This window comes from Penicillium chrysogenum, assembly GCF_028827035.1.
Source record: "Penicillium chrysogenum strain IBT 35668 chromosome Unknown utg000002l_segment0_segment0, whole genome shotgun sequence".
Taxonomy (NCBI): Eukaryota; Fungi; Ascomycota; class Eurotiomycetes; order Eurotiales; family Aspergillaceae; genus Penicillium; species Penicillium chrysogenum.
Window position 1 is genome coordinate 79,974 of NW_026622750.1, and position 21,844 is coordinate 101,817.

Consider the following 21,844-nt stretch of genomic DNA (forward strand, 5'->3'; position numbering starts at 1 on the left):
AGGCGTTATCACTTCAGGATACCTGCACCAAGGTGGCCGAAAATCAATGATAACAGTTTTCCCGCTAAGGATAACTTCATTGAACTTCCTGAACTTGAGACAGTCCTATACGTCTTCAAATCTAGGCAGTTAAAACTTTTATGTACCCGCTGAAACCGTGACACCCATCGTGGAAAGTAAAAGAAGCTCGGTGAGCGTCGTGAGAGCGGAGGCATAATGCTGTGATGCACTAATATGTTCTTAGCTGCATGAGAGCTAACAAATCAGCGGATTAAATACTCGCGACAAGGTAACGGAAGAATGGAAGGAAGGTGCTGTAAGCCGGTGGTTATGCCCATTGAATGTGTCTGATAGCCAACTAGAGCACGTGAATCTGCACCTGAGGTCGATCTTCCATATCACTAGGGAAGCCTTTGGGGCACGCAAAAGAGCGGTATGAGGATTTTCAGCACTGCCTGGCTTGGGGGAAGTGGCAGTGACACCCGCTAGGTATTTCCTGTTCGGTTTGCTTAAATGGAAAATTGCAAGTGGTTTGCCTTTCGACCTCCAGTACCAACTCCCAAATTATGCGAGATTATGTCACTATGTGACAGCCTATAGAAATCTGCATTAGGAACGGCAAGTGCATCAGCCTGCGTGAAGGTGAACGAAAGCTACGTATATCCAGCTCAGCCACCGAGAGAGCGGATAACCTCCGCACTTTCTATCCCGTATTACACTGTCTAGCGAGAATATAGTCGGCGGGAGGCCTGGATATCCGAGCTAAATGGATTCTTCCTATTTAGTGAATTAACTAAAGGCAAATTCCCCGACTTTCGACCAGGAGTATAGCCATCCTATTATTCCCATGTTTGAACTTTGGTGCAGATGTATATAAACACGGTGGAACGGGGGTTATGTACAAGTTATGACGCAGTTATGCCGGTCTGACCGATAGTTCAACTCAGGTGAACAACTACATTAATGCATAGATGTGGTACTATGCCCCAGTGGCTGGCTGAATGACCAATCCACAATTGAGGATCGGACTTCATTGGTGTATCTGACGCATCATTGAGTTATGCAGCAAAGTAACTGTCAAATTGGACATAGATGTCGAATTTCTATTGAAACTATGAATCAGTGATCGACAAGTTCCTCGTTCCGACCGCTTCTTTCAACGTCAAAAGGTCGAGTCAAACATTCTTCATAAATACACCCTATACGTCTATTGTCTCCAGTCACATCGTTATCATGGTTGTCGAGTTGGACACTACCCTCGCGGAATTGTATGCAAACAATGGCCTTCCAGGGCCGATTGTCGTGGACCTCTATCGAACTTACACCCATATTGATCTTCATGACAACTTCCCACGGGAAAGAATGTTTGTCGAGGATGAGGATCCATCTACATACTGTTCCGAAGAAGAAGACCTACCTCGTTTCAAAAAATGGGCCTTGAATTCCAGAACAATCAGGCACTTGCCCATGGTGGGCCCCGCGGACGTGATTCTCTATCTGCCTTACAATTCAAGGGACAATATCGACCGAGCGTTGGACCAATTTCCAAAGCACCAGCGTCCGATGGTCAAATATGTTGATTTGGATAGTCCATGTATGGCAAAGGACCGGAGGATGGCGATAAAAGATAAAAAATTGGTTTATTGGCGGCCTAAATCTTGGACGGTGGGCGAGGACTGCTCAGTACCACCCGAACTCTCATACATGTTGAATGATAAGCGATTCCTCATTCACCCAGAGATCCCCACCCCATCACTGGAGATGGTTTCATTGCTACACGAAGATCAGCGAGATTACTTGGTCAAGCTTCAACTGCCTTTTGTGGTTAAATTCTGCCGGTGCAGCTCGGGTCAAGGCACATATATCGCGACTACCGAGGAAGAAAGGCGGCAAATGCTGGAAGCCGTCCGCCGATATCGTGAGAGGGGAGGAGTAGATATCCAGGTATCTGAGTTCGTTGGCTCCAGAAAACCACACTACGGGGTGAACTTCTTCGTTGGTCGCGACGAAAGTCTGCAACCATGTTTTCTGGGTGCCACGGAGCAGGTTGTCGCCAAGAATGGCGTCTGGGTTGGTGGGGTCATCGATTACCAGGCACAAGGGGACCTCGAGAGACGTCTACGGAACACGATCGCTGTTGTGGCACGCACATTGCAACAGTACTCATACGTGGGCTGGATTGGCATCGATGTTATCTTTGACAGTGATGACCGGCCTTTGGTGGTGGATCTGAATGCTCGTATAGCTGCAGGAATTGGAATTGTCCTTTTCTCGAAGCACTTTATGTCCATGGGGCTTCCTTTTGCTGGGATGGAAACGGTATCATTTACTGGACCAGCTTCAGGAATCTACGCTGCGCTATCTGCGAGTATCGAGTCTGGAAAGGTGATTGTCACTCTGTCAGCGGAAGTCACAGATACCGAGTCTGTTGCCTCGGTGGTCTTCGGCGGTCGTACCCGAGATGATTTGAATGCAGTGGCAGATTGGATTCGGGACGTGCTGCGAACTTGCCTCAACTAAAATGGATGCCAGTCAGGTGAAAATATTAGATTCAATCATCTCGAGTTGCTAGCTGTGTCGACTACAGTTCTCATTACACTATTGTGCCATTGCAATTATTGGCAAAAGTGCATTCTTAGAAAAGGGTTGGAGATTTTGATGACCGAAACTATTTACATACATACATATGTATATAGCTGTTACAGTATAGTTCGGAGAGGAACCCCAGGATTGACCAGACAATGACTATGTACGGCAGTGTCCATAGGTATAACCGCCAGTACGCCATTGGAATAGTTAGACATTCACGTACGACGGGCGGAACCTGCATCGGCCGAAATGTAAATGTTACTTTGTTGGAGATGACCAAGTTCCTGCCTCAGATAGTACGTTGCATGTCAGTTTAATAGTTTGGAAAAAGGTCAATGTTTCCCGATGTACTCGATAAAAGTGTAGATCACAGACCATTTACTGCTGGGATTCTTCACTTTCAGTGATCGTGTCGTGCTACGGTCTGGGCGACGATGACTCGAGCCTCCGTATCAAGGTGAAGGAATTCTAAATTGCCCGATGAAGATGGCGACGTGCTCTCTAAATTAATTCTCTCATTCCTAAACGGGTTACAGGTGGTATTGACGAGGATTATCAACCGAGATACCTAGCCTTTCCCACATAGCTTCCACATTCATATCCTCTCGGCCACTGGGGAAGATGTTAGCTTCTGATGGTATCATGCAAGAAGGAAAGGAACTCACTCATCCTTTGGGTTGATCCAAGGCTCTGTCTGACCCTCTGCGGTATTGGGATTGCGGAAAATCACATTGTGTTTCTGAAAAAAGAACAGTTAGCCCAGTCGTGTCTCGGGGGATCTCCACAAAGGCCTGATTGACTTACCATGCCGAGTGTCAAGTGAATGGCGCCAGGTCCTTTAGCAAACGTATCTTCAGCGGCACGGCCTTCAATCAACGCCTGTATGTTCTTCGCAACAACCGCTGCCTGTGCTGAACCTGGCCGAGCCGCCTTTTGGGCACCGGTGTCTGCAATATCACCCACAGCAAACAGGTTCGAATACTGCTCATCCAAGAACTGCATAGTGGGTCTAACGCGAATAAATCCATTATCGGGATTGACGACCGACTCGGCATCCGGGCGAGAAGACTTCAAGTCAGCCACCAATTGGTTATTTGGGGTTTGACCGGTGGCCAAGATGACGAATTGTGTGGACTCGGTGGTGCCGTTTGTGAGCTGAACATCAAAGGTGCTGCCATCGTTGGGGAAACCATTCGGTGGAATGGTGACTCGAGAACCAGTGATGAGTCTGATTCCCAGCTCATCGAATCGCCTCTTAATAAGGTCATGGAGTCCAGAGTGGAAGTTTGGCATCACCCGCGGCCTGGATTGAACCACGGTGACTTCCTTCTCTGGATAATATTCTTTCAAATCGGCCGCCATTTGGACACCGACCGCACCACCGCCGACAATCAAAATTGACTGAGATCTCTTAACTCCGGCTTGATGTTTTTGCAGATATTCGACTGATGATGCCTTATCATCATCGTCCATGGCCGCAGGCTTGGATAGACGGGTGCCGGTCGCAACAACAACATAGTCAAAGGGAACATCTTTTGAGCCCTGCCATTCGCGGTCCAGCTCAATGTGGGTGGGCTTGACCGACAAAACGCGAGCCTGGACTACTCCATGGGAGGAGGGATTGGGCGACGCATTGAATATCCCACTGTACGGAATAAACGCTTTGTGTTCCTGACCCGGAACAATTGCAAACCGAGGCTATGGACCATGTTAACTCTGGAGGTTTACTGCAATGCACGTCCACTGGTACTGAGGTCAACTTACAAAAGTGAAAAGATGGTGGAAGTGGCTATGAGGCTCAGTCAAGAGAACCTGCACAAAGGCATTAGCTTCATCTTTCAAAAGGTAGACCTAAATGGTTACTTACCCGATGTGTTGAAGGCACAATGCGTGCGAGCTCCTGAGCTGTCGTCTGTACTGACATTAGTACATTGTCTGTGTTGGGCAGCAGAGTGAACTCACACGTCCTACGAACGAGCCGCCAACGACAATGATATTCCGAAGCGAGGTTGCCATTTTCAAAGATGAAGTCTGAGGGGAAACTCCAAGGTTACCCAGAAGGACCTTTTTATAAATAGCAGCCCTTTTCGTAATCTATCAGATTATCAGATTAACTCCGGTCAATTTCCCCATTCGGCTAATCCCGAACCACCGGAGTAGTTTATAGCCGCCAAAAAACCGAACGCCACCTCCAAGTCCCGGCATCCGATGTGGAACACGCAAAATGGTCTGGGGGAAGATGTAAGTTGGAGCCGGTTCTCGGATGATGACTGCCGGGCGCGGTGCAGAGAAATTGACCAATAAGAGAGAACTCATCTACATATTATTGTGGACTGGACTACAAGGAGGCCTTTTGATAAGAGAAGGCATAATTGGTATGATATGATTCAACTATCCATGCCCTGGGAACATAATATCCATTCGAAATTTCGGAAAGAACACGGAGATCGTCCATCGAAGCATCATGTGAGGGGAAACCCACTTGGGGAAGATACAATATGACGAAGACCCTGGAACCAGTCTCAAGACTTTCGCCAGGTAGAGAATGCCTGTACCTGCGAGTTCAAATGTTTACGCAGGGTGCCAGGTGATGGTCTTCGTAAGCGGTCCACCCCGATCATAAGTGGCTAGCACGTTGTGGTGATCCAATGCCATAATTCCAGGCCAGAAGCTGGAGGCTGGGGATACAAGGGTTGGAGAGCTCCATTGAACGCGCCCTTCGACTGGTGGGCCAGCGAATACGACCTTGATCGAGGCATTCTTTACCCATTCCACGCGGTTGGAGTCTTCGTCGGTCATGAATATCGTAGCCATGGATCCATCCGCAAAAGAAGCAATCTGGGGAGAGCCTGCATTATGACCCTGTCGTGGGCGGTAAACTTCATGGCGCCAACCCCAGGTCGCGCCGTCATCGTAGGATAGAAGCGCTTCAACACTGAACGGTCCGTATCGGGTGGTCTCGAATACCATGAGAAGAGCCTCGCGACCGTTATCAAAAGTTGGTGCAATGCCGCACATTCCATCGCGAAGTGGATCTTGGTCACCATGCAGACAGGTCGGCTGAGTCCAGGTACTCCCTTGATCCCGCGAGATGACTAGCATGGTACATTGGTTGTTATGCGCGAATTCCTGCGAGAAATAAAGCTGCACTTCGCCCTGGCGTCCAACACGCATGAAGGGTTCCCAAATGCCCAAAGGAGGGCGCTTCTCGGCTGCCTGCGAAGCATACTGCCAGACCCGGCCTCCATCCGTAGACCGGCAGACAGTGATGCGGAAGTGCGTGGGGCCATTCGGACCCGTGTCGTGATTGCGGAAAGCCGCCAGTATTGTTCCCGGAGCCACCTCACACAAAAACATGTTATCCACGTCGCCAGCAGCGCGGGTTACCTCGGAGAAGTCTTCGAACGTGCGGCCGTTATCGGTGCTTTTTGCGACGCGGAGTGAGCGTTGTCCATCGGGGAATCGGGTAAAGGACGAGAGGATAGTGCCGTCGGAGAGCCTGCAGAGACGAGGGTATGTGCCATTGTTGGGAGGTGAAGATAATCCGCGTTCATCGTTGCTCAGGGCTGGTCGGCCCGGAAGTCGGACGGAGGAGCTCTGGTGATGGATATGATCGTTGAGACCTAAGGTATTGAGTATCTTTTGGCCAAAGTGTCCAGGCATTTTGATGTTGGAGATTCGACTGTGTGACAGAATTGAAAGTTGTGCAAGGCTGCAACCTTCTCTGTTAAATCCGTGGGGAGACATCGGGGTATATGACGTCATTCCAAGACCCCATCCTGCTTACTTAATTGTTATATCTGCCTCAGGCGTCAATACTCATCTCGACACGTGACAGGACATGTCAGTGGTCTGTTCATGTTTCCGAAGATGCTGGCTCACACCATCCCTGGAACTAAGCTTTTGGGCAGACGGGCCAATATTCTTTACGAACTCATTTTCCTTCCCTCTCGACCATCTGCAATCGAAATGTCTCCAAATCCGAAACCTAACGTATTGGTAACATATTCGCGGAAAAGGGATCTCAGATAGACGATAGCTAGGAAGCTGACGCTCATGTCCGAATGGAAAGTACAGTGAGTGAGTAGTCAATCATCCACCGATACTTCGGACAGGCATGTTTGCCACTTCTCCCAATTATGGAGGTGGATTCAACAATCTATGCAGGACTGGGAAGACATAGACATCACCATCCTAAGCGGATTCGCTCAACTGGGACCTCCTACAGATCATTGGTCGCATCGTCTTTCACCTTACGACTATGACGCTACATTTATATGCTCGATGGTCCGTACTGGCCTCTCTCAAAAGTTCTTCCATGTAGTTTGGCGCTTAAAGCCGAGGCCACTCCCATCCAGTGGTAGCCGGTCATAGCCAGCTACTTTGGCCTCTATCGAATTGGCCGAGACCGCGGACTGAGTCTTGCAAGAATCCACCATATTGGGTGCCCAGAGGAGCTACCACTTGACGAGGACACTATCTCACTTTCGAACGTTTACAGACGCAAAGCCGGTACCCTCGTGTGAGGAACTGCCTACTTCGTTCACGTAACATGTGATATGAAAGATGGCGACTGGATGTCGAGTCGTCACGGAGAGAGGTAATTGAGTTCAAGGTTAAAGTGCTTGATCAAATTATAAGACAAGCTATTCACGAAATCCAGCCCTCCCAAAGAAAAGAAAAATCGTTCATCATCAGCTTCGAATGTCCAGAATGGTTGTTGCGACATGTTCCCAAAATCATCAAGTCTCCCCTCTATTACTCAAACGATACCTTGACAATCTTTGCGGGCTCGATGAATGAGCCCAAAACAGGCGCAATTTGACCACCGTTGGTGCCAACATAGAGTATTTGCCGGTCTTTGCTCAATCGAACTGAGCTTGGACCTGCCAGCTGGGTAGATACTTGACCGCCTGTAACGAGTGAGATCTGGCCCGAAGGTGTGAGGCGCACAACCGAGTTCTGAGGAGCCGTCGGAATATACGCAACGCCATCCTCGGTCATCTCGACGTTATCTGGTAGGAACCCACTGGCAATAACCTCGAAATCTCCGACAGGGTTGGCCTCCTTGTCCACCTTGACCCTGCAATACACCATTTGTGTCGTGCCGGTATAGTAAACATAGTCACCAAGTACTGTCAGGGCATTGACACCCAGAGGAAGACCCTGCCCCTTCGCCGGAGCCATTGTAGTATCATTCAGCGCGACAGAATAGTCTCCTGTCTTGGTATCGACCTTCCATATCACCCCCTTGGGGCTATCGGCAATGAGAACCAAATTCGAACCCCGCGACAGAGTGGCCATGCCATTCAAGGCCCCAGCATCTGGCATTGCGACGATCTCCGAAGCCGTTGGTGATCCCAGCGCACGCGCATTCTCCTCAGAATCGCTCTTGGTGAAATCCAACTTCTGGACCGAGAACGAGGCTGGACCTGGCTGGAAGGTTTTGGCAGAGAAATTGCCCACAACAACTGCGAAGACGTCGTCGTCGATTTCACTGATTCCGAAGCAGCTGGTGACGTTCGGGAAGGAGTAGGCAAGGGTCGCGTTTCCGGTTGTGGTGTCGAAAAGCCAAACTTCGGGGGTATCCAGACGCGTCAAAAGAAGGTTGCCGTCTGATCGGATGACCATATTGTCGATCCATGAGCCATTGTTGGGAAATTGGAAGAGGGTCTCGACCTTCACATTGGGCCTCTCGTTGCGGTAGGGGGTTGCCGATAACTTTGCAGTGTGTTCGAAGAAAGGCCAGGAAGCTAGAGCCACTGGAAGGATAGCTAGGCCGCTGAGCAAGGTGCTGTGGAAGTGCATCCTGTGGGCAATTATTGGATGGTGAAATAAACAACAGTGAGGGATGTCCTGATCAGCTATATGCTATTGCAACACGAGCGCCAATAGGCCAAGGACTTGCACATGCACGGCAACTACACCTCTTATTATTATTATCACTCTGATAATGCGAGAAGACCGTGTTCGACATTCCTCGGCGGAAATGTTTCTGTTGTCCGAGTTCACCCCTACATTCCTGCGCAGCCATGAATTGTCCAGATGCAGGGATTAACAATGAGGCACAGACAGATAGATGAGTGAATGTATGCTTAATGTTCTCGGCCGTCTGGTTGACACTCCAGTGTAATCGTGGTCATAACTACGCGGTGGGTCAAAAGATACGTCGATATCAATATGTTTCAAATATAGAATGAAACGTAACTAGACATATATTCGTGACTCTCGACATCCTCTACTTCCCTTGACATTGCTTTCACAGATGGCTCTGGAATGGTTGACCCTTGGGAAGCTGAGCATAACCGTACATGTTCATTGCAGCCCCGTCTTTCTGCATCTGCTGCGCCCATTCTCCAAGACTTTTCATGAAAACTTCCATATTGGCATCACAGCTCAGATCAATCGGTTCTTCGTCTTGTGCGATCTGCAACATTTGTGCGCCAGCAGCAGGGCTTGTTTTGAAAAAGTCCTGGGGATCGATCTTCTGCTGGATTGCACCTTTCACACTCCCGGAGAGCAGCTCCCTTGGCAAGCGAGGCTCCTGGGTAATGGTGCGGCCAAGACCAACGCCATCAACTGTTTTCAGAGCCTGGACCATTCCAGACGCTGTGCAAAATCCTCCAGTCACATAGCTGCGGGTGCGCTTGAGAGCAGGAGTGATGAGGTCTGCGAATTCCAGGAAGAATGATTCCCGTTTCTGCGAAGACTCCCGCTTGTGCTGGAAGGCACCGGCTTCATATGTTCCGCCAGACAACTCAACAAAGTCAAAGTTGGTCTGGTCGAGGATCTCACACAGTTCCTTTGACTCCTCGGGGGTAAATCCATGTTCTTGGAATTCCACCGAGTTAATCTTAATTCCAATGATAAAGCCGGGATCCGACACTGCTTGGCGAATAGCCTGGGCGATTTCGACAATAATCCGGGCACGGTTGGCCAGGCTCCCACCGTATTTATCTGTCCTCTTGTTCGTCGTCTGGGACAGGAATTGCGCGAGGAGATAACCATGGGCGGAATGCAGCTGAATACCGTCGTACCCAGCCTTTTGCAGGTAGACGGCTACATGCACAAAGCGGCGGATAATATCCTGAATCTCCTCCTCGGTAGCTGCGTGGGGTTTTCCAAATGCGCCGAATTTCTCCATGACCAGCTGGACATCGCTAGCAGAAACCGGGTTTGGTTGCAGCTTCTCAAACGTCTGACGACCGGGATGGCTAACCTGACCAACGATCAAACTTCCGTGCTTCTTGGCAGCCGTGGCCAATTGTTTGAATGCTTCAAATCTTTCACCGCTGAGTGGGTTCTCGAGATCAATGATCATGTTTCCCGGAGACTCGAGCTGGTCATATGCAATCATAATGTTGCCGGTGAGGATAAGTCCAAATTGACCCTCTCCCCAGCGACGGTAAAGATTGATGAGATTCTGGCTGGGAATACCTCGAGCTGAAAGATCCGCCGGAGACCAGGAGGCCATTCGTTCTGTCAGAGCGGCCTTCAAAAAACGATTCGAAGCTTTGCGCTGACTGAATTCGAACTGCAAAGGGGCACCAAGAGGCGATACGTCGACATTTTCGCTGGGAAACCTGGGAGACATAGTGAAAAAGGGTAATATATACTAAAGATGTGTGTGTTCTGGGAGATAAGTTCACATTCAATTGAGGCACATGGCTTCTTTTATCTGCTAGACCTTCAATCTTGGTCACTGATCCAGTTCCACCCAGTCCCACCGTGGATCGGCAGTCTCTTCGGCCAAAAGTCTATGGAGGGAATGAAGTCCGAGAGTGATCCACTTCATGATATACCTATATTGTAAGCGTCCTGTTGACTGTCCAAGGTTGAAAGGGTTGGGATATCCCGGAATACCCTCTAGACGCTTGGTATTGAGCATATATGCATATCTTGATTTAAACGTGAATTCACGGGGAGTTAACTGCCCGGAAACCATTTCGTGCTTTTTTTTCTTTCTTTTTTTTTTCTTCATTCCAAGTTCTTCTAGTGGATTTGTAATCAGATATATTCCCCCCGGGCCCTAATGTTGGCGTGGCATCTCATTGGCCTGTTCTGTCCAAAATAAGGTCCTTATATGCATAAACTGCCTACATAACTATATGCATCTATATAGTGTGAGTATCTTGTACTCGGTCAAATTCTTGTACCACGGGCTTCAACAGTTACGATCTTTTCTATGGCTCAAGGATTTCTCTTGATTTCTCTTCTACCTCTTCCCTTGATATCTTTGTCCTGATGAGTCTCAAGGGGAGGTAGTCATCGGCAGCATCCGGTATTGTGCACGTCATGCTCAATGCGACGACCTCACAATCTCACGTTGTGACATCAAAGTAATAAAAGAGGATTATTGTGATTATTGGCTTCAACTATTCCAAGTGATAAAGTACAAAATAAGGAAATCAGCTACCATGATGAATACCACGATCGTCGGCAAAACACCGAGTCCATATAACCGAAGAAGCCGAGCCCCACCTTTTCCAGGACAGAAGAATGGCCTCTTGGATATTCAAATATTGTCTGGATTGAAACAGCCGATTCTTCTGTTATCTATGGAAACTGAAAGTACAGATCGGCCACGCACGCGGGCAAAGAAAGCATGCCTGTCATGTAACTCGCGTCGCGTGCGGTGCAACGTGTTAGAGATGCAGCCCTGCCAAAACTGCGTGTCGTGGAATCTCACATGTGAAGTAGGGGTTTCTCGCCGTGGAAAGTAAGCATATCATGGAGAACTGCTCGGATTTATACTCATTCGAGGCAGATATCCCCGCCGAAAGAAAAAGGGATCGGCTCGAACATCCACAACGCCGATTAACACGGCGAATGCGTCGGATTCCCGAGTCATACAGGGACAATTTCCATTACCCGGGCAGACCTCTCAGTACCCGCCGACTCGTCCCGTGACAACGGAGGATGCGATCCATAAAACCGTGTTCCTCGGCGAGTCAAGTCCTCTCACCTGCGTTGTGGACGAAGGGCGACGATCCCCAGACAAGGGGTACGCGTGCAGTATCCAAAAAGGCCGACTTCACTACTCCATTTCTGAGATTAGTGGCGCAACGGAAAGTAGCCAGGATTCACTGGGTCCCCGTCACAAGTTGATACATGAGCGTCTTACCCGTGAAGGGGCCCTTGTATTCCCGTCGCCTGCTGTCTGCGATACGTTACTTCAAGCTTATTTTGACTGGCTCCATCCATGTTTTCCAATTCTCGATCGGGCAGATCTGCAATGTGACTACCAAGATAGCACACTATCACCATTACTCTTTCAGTCAATGCTCTTCATTGGAGTGAGTCTGTGCTCGGATGCGGTTTTGATCACCACGGGGTTTGATAATCGCTACCAAGCGAAAGAAGTCTTTTATCAAAGAGCGAAGGATATCTATGACTCAGGTTGGGAGACCGATACGGTTATAAAGTTGCAATCATTATTTCTCCTAAGCTTTTGGCGTGGAGGCCCAACCGAGGAGCGCGATGTTCGATTCTGGCTTGGAGCTGCCATCAGCCTGGCCCAGAAAAAGGGCATGCATGTCATGTACGCCGTGTGCCTCTTCCTATTGAGTCCGAATATACGCTAACATGCATAGGTCAAAATTGTCCTTCCTCAATACCAAAGACCAAAAGCTCTGGAAGAGAATCTGGTGGGCTTTATATGTACGCGTCTCGTTTCTTAATATTTGCTTATGCGACCCTAAGGTTAACATTGCATCAGGTTCGCGATCAACAAACATCCGCAGCTTTGGGGCTGCCACCTCGAATACGTGATGAAGACTGCCAAGTCGCTGATCTTGAAGCAGCAGACTTTGAGGAAAGCAAGCCTATGGGACCTCCGGAAATATTCCGCACACCACCAGAAGTCCACATTCCCTACGTGATTGGAATGGCTCAACTAGCCAGATTATGTACGATACCTTGGAATAACAGAGTTGCATTTGCTGACAGCTTTATCTCCAGTGCGAGAAATAGTTTGCAGCCAGTATCTACCTGGTCGATCCAAGTTGGACAATGAAGCTAGACCAATGCTCCGCCAACGTTTAATTGATTGGGAGTCACGCCTCCCGAAAGAAATGCAATTCCAAATGCCCATGAGCAGGGAGGCCATGTTCCTAGTTGGCATGCTTCATATGGCCTATAAGTATGTAGTGCCGCGCTAGTACTATTAACCGAAGAGCCCTTTCGGCTAACATCCATACAGCAACTTGTACATTCTCCTGTACCGACCCCTTTTCTTACAACCTCCAGGCCAATCGGCGAATCCAGAAGGAAACGTCGCCCTGGATGCAGCAACACGAAGCACCCGCATTCTAGAGGACATGCTCTCAGAAAATCTGGTCCAACATGGATCAGTTCACTTGTCGGTTCTTCCCACGATCCCTAACGAGACTAAGACTAACACCAAAGCAGAATCACCCACACTTTCTCGGCTTTATGTATACACACCATTCATTTCGGACGCGTCACAGACACAGCCCGCAAGTTGGCAGAACACAGGGCGAAGTTATGCCTATTAGGCTTGAAGGAACTGCAGAAATCATGGGACTTGGAGAACTGGGTCCTGGATCTTTTCTTCCGGTGCTTGGATGATCGTACTGCTCGCGATCTCCGACTAGCCGATCCTGCCCTGCCATCGTCAACACCACAAACAGGGGGTCGGAATGTTGAAATCACACCTGCGTCTCCTGCCAGTGGTCCATATAGACCCCCTTCTCCTAACGCAGGTGACAATCTCTTGGGAACTACCAACCCAATGCCTCACCATAACCCCGGGGAGGAGGCCGCAATTAATATGGACTGGTATGAGCTGTTCAACGTGGAGGGCGATGATGTTATGGGCCTTGCTGGCTCATTATCAAACCCAGACTATCTGAACCCGCAGAACCTCGAGTTTCTGTATCGATTTCTATAGTGATCCAAATTCGGCCACAGTACTAATTTCGATATCCAACTGCGTATTGAACATGTAGATCTGTAGAATTGCTGCCGAAAATGACTCCTTTGGTGATACCGGTGTCCCTGGGAAATGTTGGCGTCTTTGAAACAGAATATGTGATTTTACCTCACAGCAAATGACCAGGTTCCAATTTAGTCTGCACATACTGGCCCTGGCCTTGAGACACTGTTTTAAACGAGCGAACGCAGACAGGTGACATTCGCGCTCAGGGAGGATATGGGGTAAACAGGAACATTAAATGATCTTGTGTGAATTCTTGGGCTCTTATAATATTGACTGTACATGGGATCAATTTGATAAACCCAGCTCCGCAAAAATGGCCTCATTGTGCTCTCCGACCCGTGGAACTGAACCCATCTGAGCGCCATGTCCATCTCTTCCCTCTGAATTGGTTGATCCAGGAGGCAAAAGAGCCGGAATAGCCCCTACAGGGGTTTGAACCTTGGTCCATCGATCTCGTGCCTGAAGCTGAGCATGGCCCCATACATCTTTCATGTCATTGACAGTAGCGTTGGCGATAGATGCTTCGTCCAACCGAGCAATTGTTTCAGTTGTCGTAAACTTCGAGAATGCATCGTGAATAATGGACTTGAGCTCATCCCGATTTTGAGTTCGTTGTGAGTTGCTGGAAAATCTAGGGTCGGTGGCCAGATCTGGTTGTGAGAGGACGCCGTTGCAGAAACTGACCCATTCGCGCTCATTTTGAATGCCCAACATAACCGACTGGCCATCACCAGCTTCGAACGGTCCATAAGGGTAGATGGCTGCATGCGAGGCACCTGCTGGGACTGGACCCGGGGCATTGTCGAATGCATAGTACATGGGGAAGCCCATCCATTCCACCATGCTTTCCAGCATAGAGATGTCAATATGACAACCTTGTCCATCTTTACCACGCTGCAGTAGTGCCGAGAGAATATTGCTGTAGGCGTACATCCCCGCAGCAATATCAGCGATAGAGATACCAACCTTTACCGGCTCTTTTCCAGTGCCCGTGACGGAGAGCATTCCAGCCTCACTTTGAATAAGAAGGTCGTAGGCCTTCTTGTCGCGATATGGACCGTCTTGCCCATATCCAGATATATCGCACACTATAAGACCAGGGTGTTCCCCTTTCAATGCCTCGTGAGAAAGGCCCAGTCGCGCACTGGCTCCTGGGGCCAAGTTCTGAACGAGAACGTCGGCCTTTTCAAGGAGCTTCATCAGGACGGCATGGTCCTTTTCGTGTTTGAGGTCCAGAGCCAAACTCTCCTTAGAACGGTTCGTCCATACGAAATGTGATGCTAGACCACCAACTCGCGTGTCATAGTGTCGTGCAAAGTCTCCAACACCTGGCCGTTCGACCTTGATGACTCGAGCTCCAAGATCGGCAAGCTGTCGCGTGCAAAAGGGCGCAGCAATAGCTTGCTCGAGACTGACCACAGTAACCCCAGCGAGAGGCAGAGGCCTGTTTTTAGCAGCTGGTGTGCTGGAGTAAAGACGCCATGTGAGATGTGATCGTCTTGCAGGTTGAACTGCGCCCGACAGGGCATGGGGCCGGGAGGCAAGTGAGGATAATAATCTCATTCTGGTGTGAGCATTGGAACCTGCCGATATTGTAGAATTGGACTTCAGAGACAGCTAGCTGCGTTATATGTATGGAATATTGCTCTGAAGGGTTGAGTTCCTGAATCCCCAAACACTCGGGGGAGAGACCTCGGCCGAAACACCGATCTACATTGAGCGCATGCCAAGCCCGACGAGTCGGCTATATGCCCAGGTGGACATGGTGTATGAGATCCAGGTGCGAGGAACTGCTGTCGGAAAAGCTAGTGAAGATGGAGAAAGACTGTGTTGCATTCCGAAATCTACGGAGAGAGAGAAGAAGAAAGAGAGAGGAAGTTAGTTAACTAAGTTATCTGGTCCTGTGATTCATGGCCTCAGAGACCAGGCACCCATTGGTGTTTGTTGGATGCCAGATTTGACAGGCAAACAAATTTATGCCTTAGGCACCATATGGGACACCCTTTGTTTATGATATGAGTCCCACAGCTTTCCTGATATGAATTCGCTAGAATAATTGTAGACCGTTGCTGCGAGTACTTGGTTGACTTCCTTTTCGGTATATCCATGCCATTATTTAGCTAAAGTCTGCCCTATCTAACAGCCCAGTTTTATTCGAATGCTTCGTAAAAGAAAGAGTCAAAAAGTGTCGAGTCAATAGCTTCAACCGGTAGGGGTAAAGTGGTACCATAGTCAAAAGCTGCTTGCTCAAACCGGCACTCGGCCTGCATGTGACCGATAAGTTCCAATGGAATACTCACGGCACAAGCGCCTGTCGTGTTGTCTGATACACGTTCGCAGTCGCCAAAGTCCATGAAATCTAGGTTCGGTGCGGTACTTTCACAAGTCGTTTGCCCCGCTACCCCGTTGATGTATTGCAGTTGTTCATCTGTCACCAAAGAAGGCGTTGTGGAATAGGGAAATGCATCTGGTGACGAGTAGTGGTTGATTTGGGCCGTTTTCGGGGTGAAGCTCTTCTCGGGCTGGCTCTCGATAGTGGTGGTTTCCAAAACATCTCGCTCTTCAACAGATGCACGCACGCTTGTGGGGTAGCTCTCTCGCTGCACTTGGTTCATTTGGCTCAAAAGTGAGGTTGTGGAGTCAGATGAAGGTATATCAGATGTCCAGGGAAGTCGAGCAATAGGAAGGTCGCGAACAATTTCAGGAAGACCACTCGCGGATGGCAGTCTCCCAATTTCTAAGCTGTAGTCCACGCAAGCCGATATCAAAAGATATGCCCTCGGGCACCGAATGAACGCGTCTTGCCAGCTCGTTGAGCGGTTCGGTTTAGGCGACATTGATTCATCGGAAGCCCTCTCCTGACGCTGGGTGCGGACTAAAGAGTCTTGTCTCGCCACGCCATCCAATGAAAGTAGTGGAGCTGTTTTCTCTCCCAAGAAGAGGTTTTGTGTCGTCATATAGGCAAGCTGCAAGATATGGTTGGTCCCGACGGCGACGAAATCAGTGACATCGTAGAGTGTCTCCGAGTGACGGATGATTTGACTCAACGAGTTCAAACGTCGTTGTCTTACCTCTATCTCCTGTCGAGAAGGGGATAGCTTGAGGTCTATAGCTGCCAGTACGAGTGGCATGCCGACGTATCCAAGCCTGCAGTTCATATTAGCAAAATAGTTTGTCCGGCAGGGAAAAAACAACAATAGGCCACCTGCGACAGAATGAGACATGAAAGGAGTACTAACACACTTAACGGAAGACTATTAGCATATCCATTCACGCTGAAGTATTCCATCACGAGACTTAACCCGTCAACTCCGTCCCTTAGGTCATTGCTAATCTCCCGAACCAGATTGTTATACATGTCTTCCGCGTAGAACAAGTTTTCTTCTACAACAAATGCCGCATATTGCGCCAGATCCACTCGCGCTGCGCTAGAAGTACACAGCCACTAGATTAGTTTTGAAGATAAAGGGGTGCAAAGGCCTCACGAACTAGTAATACATATACGTCATATAAGTCAACACTGCAACTGCGTTAGTGCCTTCTGACGTCGACGTCGTATTTGGTGAGATTAGAGGCTGCATCGGCAGTTTCCACTCGTCAAGTGATTTTTTGATGGTTTTTATTCTCGACAAGAGGCCCTGGAATTCAATCATAGATAGTAATCTTCTTGGGATCTTTCGATGGGTGAAGACTAGAGACACCAGATCTGTGAGTAGCACCGCTAGCTCACATTGACCTTGAAGGGCGCCGAATAGGCGCCTCTTGGTGTTATAGTCGTAGACTCGAGATTGATACAACTCTTCACCGAAATCCTCTATACTCAGCCAGTCACTCCATCTATAAAAGCTGGAGGTCACCTGAGGACGGCGGCGTAGGCCAATGCATAGGCTTCGGTCACGAAGAAGGATAGACCACCAAAGTCGTTTCTTGAGCGAGATAGCCACATCTTCCACCAGTAAAGATGGTTGAGCGTCGATAAGTATAGCGTGCTCGATGGCCCTTGTGACCCACAAACTTCCAGCCTGGGGGTCTTCCGCAGAGATATAGTGCGTAAGTAAAACCGCGCCTTGGGCGTTTGCATGAGGCAGCTTTTCGGTCCTCAACTCGAATAATAGCTACACTTCGCGATCAATACCCGTTTACGGTAGAGGTAACACTGAAACTGGGGATGCTTACCTTAGCTCTGTGGTACAATTGTTTCCGCGCATCCCTCCTATCATTAAATCCACATTGACGCAATGTTTCCAAAGACATAAACTAGTATGATTTAGTCTGAATGCGGTAGTCACCGGAGGGACGGCATTTACCGGACAGCTCGCGAAGATCAATGACTGTAAGACAAGGAGAGACATTTTAGCACCAGTAGGTTGGTTGTTTCGATAAATGCGCCAGAACTTAGCCTCGTCCAAGACAGGCACTAAAGGATGAATGCGCTTGAAGTACTGTCGAGCAAACTCGTCGATTGCGTCAGAAGCTGGCAAACTCAAACAGCCCTTGGATGCGAGAAATGCTACATCTTCAGAAGGGAGCGACAGCAGTTGTTGCGAATCGACAAAGGCGTATTCGGTATACGGGACATTAGGGGATTGTGGTGAGCTTGTGCTGCGATCATCCAAGCTGAGACCATGGGCGCGAAGCTGCGAAGTAAGAGCTGGATGATTGGGTGACTGATGCTGATCATTGGATTTTCGGCCAGTGGTCACGTCTGACCCTGAGCTTTGATGCGTGGGAAGCGGGTTTGCCGAGCTTGAGGTCCTAATAGAGGTCATTAAGTGGGTGCGTGAGAGCAATCCTTTCTGCAGTCTCACTGTTTAAAATTCTTAGCCCGAAGAACACATTCACTTCGACCGTCTTGTCGACACCGGGTACATGGAGAACCGAGGATTGACGCATCGCAGCGCACTTTGCGATGATGGCACCAGGAGCAAGCCGTTGATGCTCTTGTTGTGCGTCGCAACATTTTGTGATAGACAGTTTGTTTTGGTGTCGGAGTTTGGAGGAGAGAGGATGGGGTATAACAGCGCGGGGTTGAGGAGAAATCCTTCGCGACTCAGGATCTGGGGAATGATCAGCGGACCACACCAATCTCGAACCGTTCGAAGAAGCCGACTAGCTGAAAAGCTATGTGACATTATTTTATGCCCATAACTACCACAATCACAAGCGTCTACTGGATATTCTAGCTCCATCGGCTCTAAAAGCCCAAATATACCCCAAACCTCCACCATTCAGATAGGCAACTCTGACCTTTAGACCTTGACCATTTAGACCACCTCGACATGTCATTCCTAATACGATGATCATTGATGAAGCACGTCCTTACCCCGCATGAGCACATGCTTACCCGAAATTGACTGAGTGCAAATTACATGTCTACATGTTGCAAGACTCTTTTCCATGGACCCAACGGATATAGTATAACATACCAAAATGATTATAATCTATGGAATTGCACAACGGTCCTAGGGGGAAACCAAAAGGAAAACGACCTAATTTCCAGCTAGCCCTATACTTCGCCAATGCGTACCTCCACCCAATTGGGCTGTCATCATTCCGCCTCGTGTTTCTTCAATCGTTTCCGCATGTCCTTCAAGTAATACCGCATAGGATAAGTGCGGACGACTTTGGGTAGGAAAGGGTAGTTAGTCAAGCAATGCCTTATTTCTTATTGTGTGCGAGAGTTCAAGGCGAGATATATGCGGACTACGAAACGATGGTACCGAATACCGAACGTGCCAGGATTGATCGCCATTCTACCTAGTTATCGATCACTGTCTTCCACCGTTCGCACTGGGTTGAAGCAATGAGCCTGCCCGGACTTGTGTCGGAAGTGGTATGCCTAGTCTCCTTTAGGTGCGTAGTCCTTTAAGCTCTATAGACAGCTATATTGTTGAGGCTACAAAACTAGAAACTGGGAAAGTCAGGAAGAAGAGACTGATAATCAATATATCAAAAGAAGGCTCTTTATAAAGTCTGAACTAACAAAGAAATGGCAAACTAAACTAGCAAAGGCTCAATATGCACACAGAGGTCATCGGATCTATGTCTCTAACATATATGATCCATGTGAATATATAGACCAAACCCCATCCGCAATATCTGGTTTTCTACACGATGCAAGTCGCTTGATCCTGAAAAATTGCTAGATGGCCGATGAGCACTTCAGCTTCATTGGGCACGGCTTGTATTTGCACACCAATCGGCAATAATACGCAGAGAGTTCAAAAATGCTTCCTAATTAGATTTGTCAGTTATATTGAGCCCTTTTTTCTCAAAAAGCTATGTTTGCCCAGGTGCACAAAACGAAGAGCATACTGCTAGGCAATCTGCTTGTCAGACACTTCCTCAAATATAAAAACGTGATATTTCCCCACTTCCTCTTTTTCCCCAACCAGCAACCTTCTTCAATTCAACTTCGCGAGCCCCTTCTGCCACTTCACGGTGCTAAACTCATGCTGACATTCAAATCCTTCATAGCATCAATGCAAGATCCTGTCCCTGCAGCCCCCTCTCTACGTGCACCCTCTGCTGTACCTGAGGATCCTTCGGCTGACATCGAATGTATCGATTTATCGGGTGAGGACGCAACCAATCAAGATCCCGGCAGTGAGTTCACCTGTCGCTTTATAATAGGTCAGCCGCGTACTAATTTGCTGGTTCCATAGCTTCCACTGGTCTGAGGTTCGTCGATGCAAAGGGCAACGATGTAACCAACAGCATGCCTGCCGGAGTCACCCAGACCGGGCAGTTGATCCTGGACGGTGTCGAAAGAACAGGACAAGCCGCCGAAATGGCCGAAGCGATAAAGGCAAACGGTGGCTTCCTCGACTGGTCGACGACCGCCGATGGTGCCTTCATTCTTCGAAGCGTTGTCAGCGAAAAGAAGCAGCTGGCCGCGTTGGGCCAAACCCTTGGTCACAACATTCCTGGTGTTGTTTGTGATGGCTGCGCTGACGGCAGTGCCTTCTTGACGTGCCGAGTGGCCGCCTTTCGCGATAGACAGGGAGTGGGCCATATTGTACTCAAGGGATCTTGCATGAATTGTCAGTTCAAGAAGCAGGCTCCAGTCTGTTCCATTCGAACCAGCCAGCCTCCCTCGGCACTGGACCTATTCCGGTCTTATGAGCCCAATTTTCAGTGGGGTCCCACCTCTGCTGGCTCTGCTGCCCTATCTACTTCTCCTGCCCCTCCTACATCTCCTACATCTCCTACATCTCCTACCTCTCCCGCCCCTTCCGCCCCTCTTGGCCCTTCTGTCCGTTTTACGAGACAGCAACCTGGTCGTCACGGATCGCAATCTTCTATGAGCGTTGCAAAGCGCCCACGTTTACCTTCCCCTTCTCTTTCAGGAAGCGGGACGCCTACTCTTCGTCAGAAGTCGAATACTGGGAGTACAGTACATGTTACTCCTCGCTCCCCCTGGCTGGGGGTGGTCCGCAACCATCCACCCCAGCGCCTATCGTGAAGTCCAACCAGACGCAGCGCGAGGAGGCGTGCCCCCAAATTCACGAGATATTATCACAGGCGTCGCCGGATGGCCCGCACAGGTACAACTCCGTTCTCAGTCGTGAGTTGTATGAGGCAAGTCTGGAAGCCAGGGTTACTGCTGAATGTAGACTCAGGCGCCAGATTGCTCAGGCAAACATCGACGTAGAGCACATGAACCGTGATTTGGATGCTCTCGTAAAAGACCGACTCCGAATGGATGGTTATGTGTCTCAAGGTGCTGATCAGGATCCTTGCTGGTTGGGGCTCGGCTCTTCTTCTGCTCCTGGGGAATAGGTACTTTTCATTGTTGATGGGTCGGGTCCCTGTAACCGACTGTGGTGTTCCTCTCCTGACGTTCTTTTCTCTCTTCCTCTTCGAGTAGCTCCATTTCAGAATGTTCTTCCATGGATTGATTTATTCCGTTGACCTCAGAATCCAAAATCATATAGTAATGAGCTATCCTTGTCTGCAATTCCGAATCATTCAAATAGGAAGAATTCCGTGCTTTGTGAGTCTGGATGAAATATTTATGTAAGATTTTGGGGTGGAACATATCTTCCGTGAAGATCTCCTAATAAACAAAGTAGATCAGGATGGAATGTTCAGGACAACACACCAATGTCCTGCGGCTTCTCTTCAATCTCCTTTTGCCAAGCTCCGATTCTGCCAAGGACGAACGCGATGCGGGGATTTCGAAATTCGTGACCCCTGAAAGACCTCGTATTCTCGCCATGTGTCTTCTTTCGCAACATCACACAGAAAAGAAGTACTGATGGTGGGTGTTCCACGCAGTAAAGGCTGCTTGGC

The 21,844-nt window shown here is 49.0% G+C and overlaps 9 protein-coding genes across 9 annotated transcripts; 3 read left to right on the plus strand and 6 right to left on the minus strand.

Moving 5' to 3' along the window:
* Positions 1 to 1,233: 1,233 nt before the first annotated feature.
* Positions 1,234 to 2,520, plus strand: N7489_003667 (putative solid-state culture specific protein; the record flags this gene model as incomplete). Its single annotated transcript, XM_056709419.1, has 1 exon — positions 1,234 to 2,520. The coding sequence occupies one exon, from the start codon at positions 1,234 to 1,236 to the stop codon at positions 2,518 to 2,520; it is 1,287 nt and encodes a 428-aa protein (XP_056567840.1).
* Positions 2,521 to 3,119: 599 nt separating this feature from the next.
* On the minus strand, positions 3,120 to 4,794 carry N7489_003668 (NAD(P)/FAD-dependent oxidoreductase; the record flags this gene model as incomplete). The annotated part of the gene is made up of 7 exons (XM_056709420.1): positions 3,120 to 3,201; positions 3,255 to 3,328; positions 3,394 to 4,287; positions 4,354 to 4,401; positions 4,457 to 4,501; positions 4,552 to 4,683; positions 4,705 to 4,794. The coding sequence occupies 7 exons, from the start codon at positions 4,792 to 4,794 to the stop codon at positions 3,120 to 3,122; spliced, it is 1,365 nt and encodes a 454-aa protein (XP_056567841.1).
* Positions 4,795 to 5,160: 366 nt separating this feature from the next.
* Positions 5,161 to 6,252, minus strand: N7489_003669 (sialidase family protein; the record flags this gene model as incomplete). Its single annotated transcript, XM_056709421.1, has 1 exon — positions 5,161 to 6,252. The coding sequence occupies one exon, from the start codon at positions 6,250 to 6,252 to the stop codon at positions 5,161 to 5,163; it is 1,092 nt and encodes a 363-aa protein (XP_056567842.1).
* Positions 6,253 to 7,347: 1,095 nt separating this feature from the next.
* Positions 7,348 to 8,397, minus strand: N7489_003670 (uncharacterized protein; the record flags this gene model as incomplete). The annotated part of the gene is made up of 1 exon (XM_056709422.1): positions 7,348 to 8,397. The coding sequence occupies one exon, from the start codon at positions 8,395 to 8,397 to the stop codon at positions 7,348 to 7,350; it is 1,050 nt and encodes a 349-aa protein (XP_056567843.1).
* Positions 8,398 to 8,848: 451 nt separating this feature from the next.
* On the minus strand, positions 8,849 to 10,183 carry N7489_003671 (NADH:flavin oxidoreductase/NADH oxidase family protein; the record flags this gene model as incomplete). Its single annotated transcript, XM_056709423.1, has 1 exon — positions 8,849 to 10,183. One exon carries the CDS (start codon positions 10,181 to 10,183, stop codon positions 8,849 to 8,851), a length of 1,335 nt encoding a protein of 444 aa, XP_056567844.1.
* A 1,057-nt stretch (positions 10,184 to 11,240) lies between these two features.
* N7489_003672 (fungal specific transcription factor domain-containing protein) lies at positions 11,241 to 13,501 on the plus strand (the record flags this gene model as incomplete). Its single annotated transcript, XM_056709424.1, has 7 exons — positions 11,241 to 11,308; positions 11,357 to 12,130; positions 12,183 to 12,249; positions 12,308 to 12,497; positions 12,550 to 12,730; positions 12,791 to 12,949; positions 13,000 to 13,501. 7 exons carry the CDS (start codon positions 11,241 to 11,243, stop codon positions 13,499 to 13,501), a joined length of 1,941 nt encoding a protein of 646 aa, XP_056567845.1.
* Positions 13,502 to 13,834: 333 nt separating this feature from the next.
* Positions 13,835 to 15,112, minus strand: N7489_003673 (CaiB/BaiF CoA transferase family protein; the record flags this gene model as incomplete). Its single annotated transcript, XM_056709425.1, has 1 exon — positions 13,835 to 15,112. One exon carries the CDS (start codon positions 15,110 to 15,112, stop codon positions 13,835 to 13,837), a length of 1,278 nt encoding a protein of 425 aa, XP_056567846.1.
* Positions 15,113 to 15,699: 587 nt separating this feature from the next.
* On the minus strand, positions 15,700 to 18,318 carry N7489_003674 (fungal specific transcription factor domain-containing protein; the record flags this gene model as incomplete). The annotated part of the gene is made up of 5 exons (XM_056709426.1): positions 15,700 to 16,696; positions 16,789 to 16,977; positions 17,039 to 17,664; positions 17,726 to 17,806; positions 17,857 to 18,318. The coding sequence occupies 5 exons, from the start codon at positions 18,316 to 18,318 to the stop codon at positions 15,700 to 15,702; spliced, it is 2,355 nt and encodes a 784-aa protein (XP_056567847.1).
* Positions 18,319 to 20,031: 1,713 nt separating this feature from the next.
* N7489_003675 (DUF3716 domain-containing protein) lies at positions 20,032 to 21,331 on the plus strand (the record flags this gene model as incomplete). Its single annotated transcript, XM_056709427.1, is given in 3 exon segments — positions 20,032 to 20,155; positions 20,215 to 20,804; positions 20,819 to 21,331. 3 exon segments carry the CDS (start codon positions 20,032 to 20,034, stop codon positions 21,329 to 21,331), a joined length of 1,227 nt encoding a protein of 408 aa, XP_056567848.1.
* Between the last annotated feature and the right edge of the window lie 513 nt (positions 21,332 to 21,844).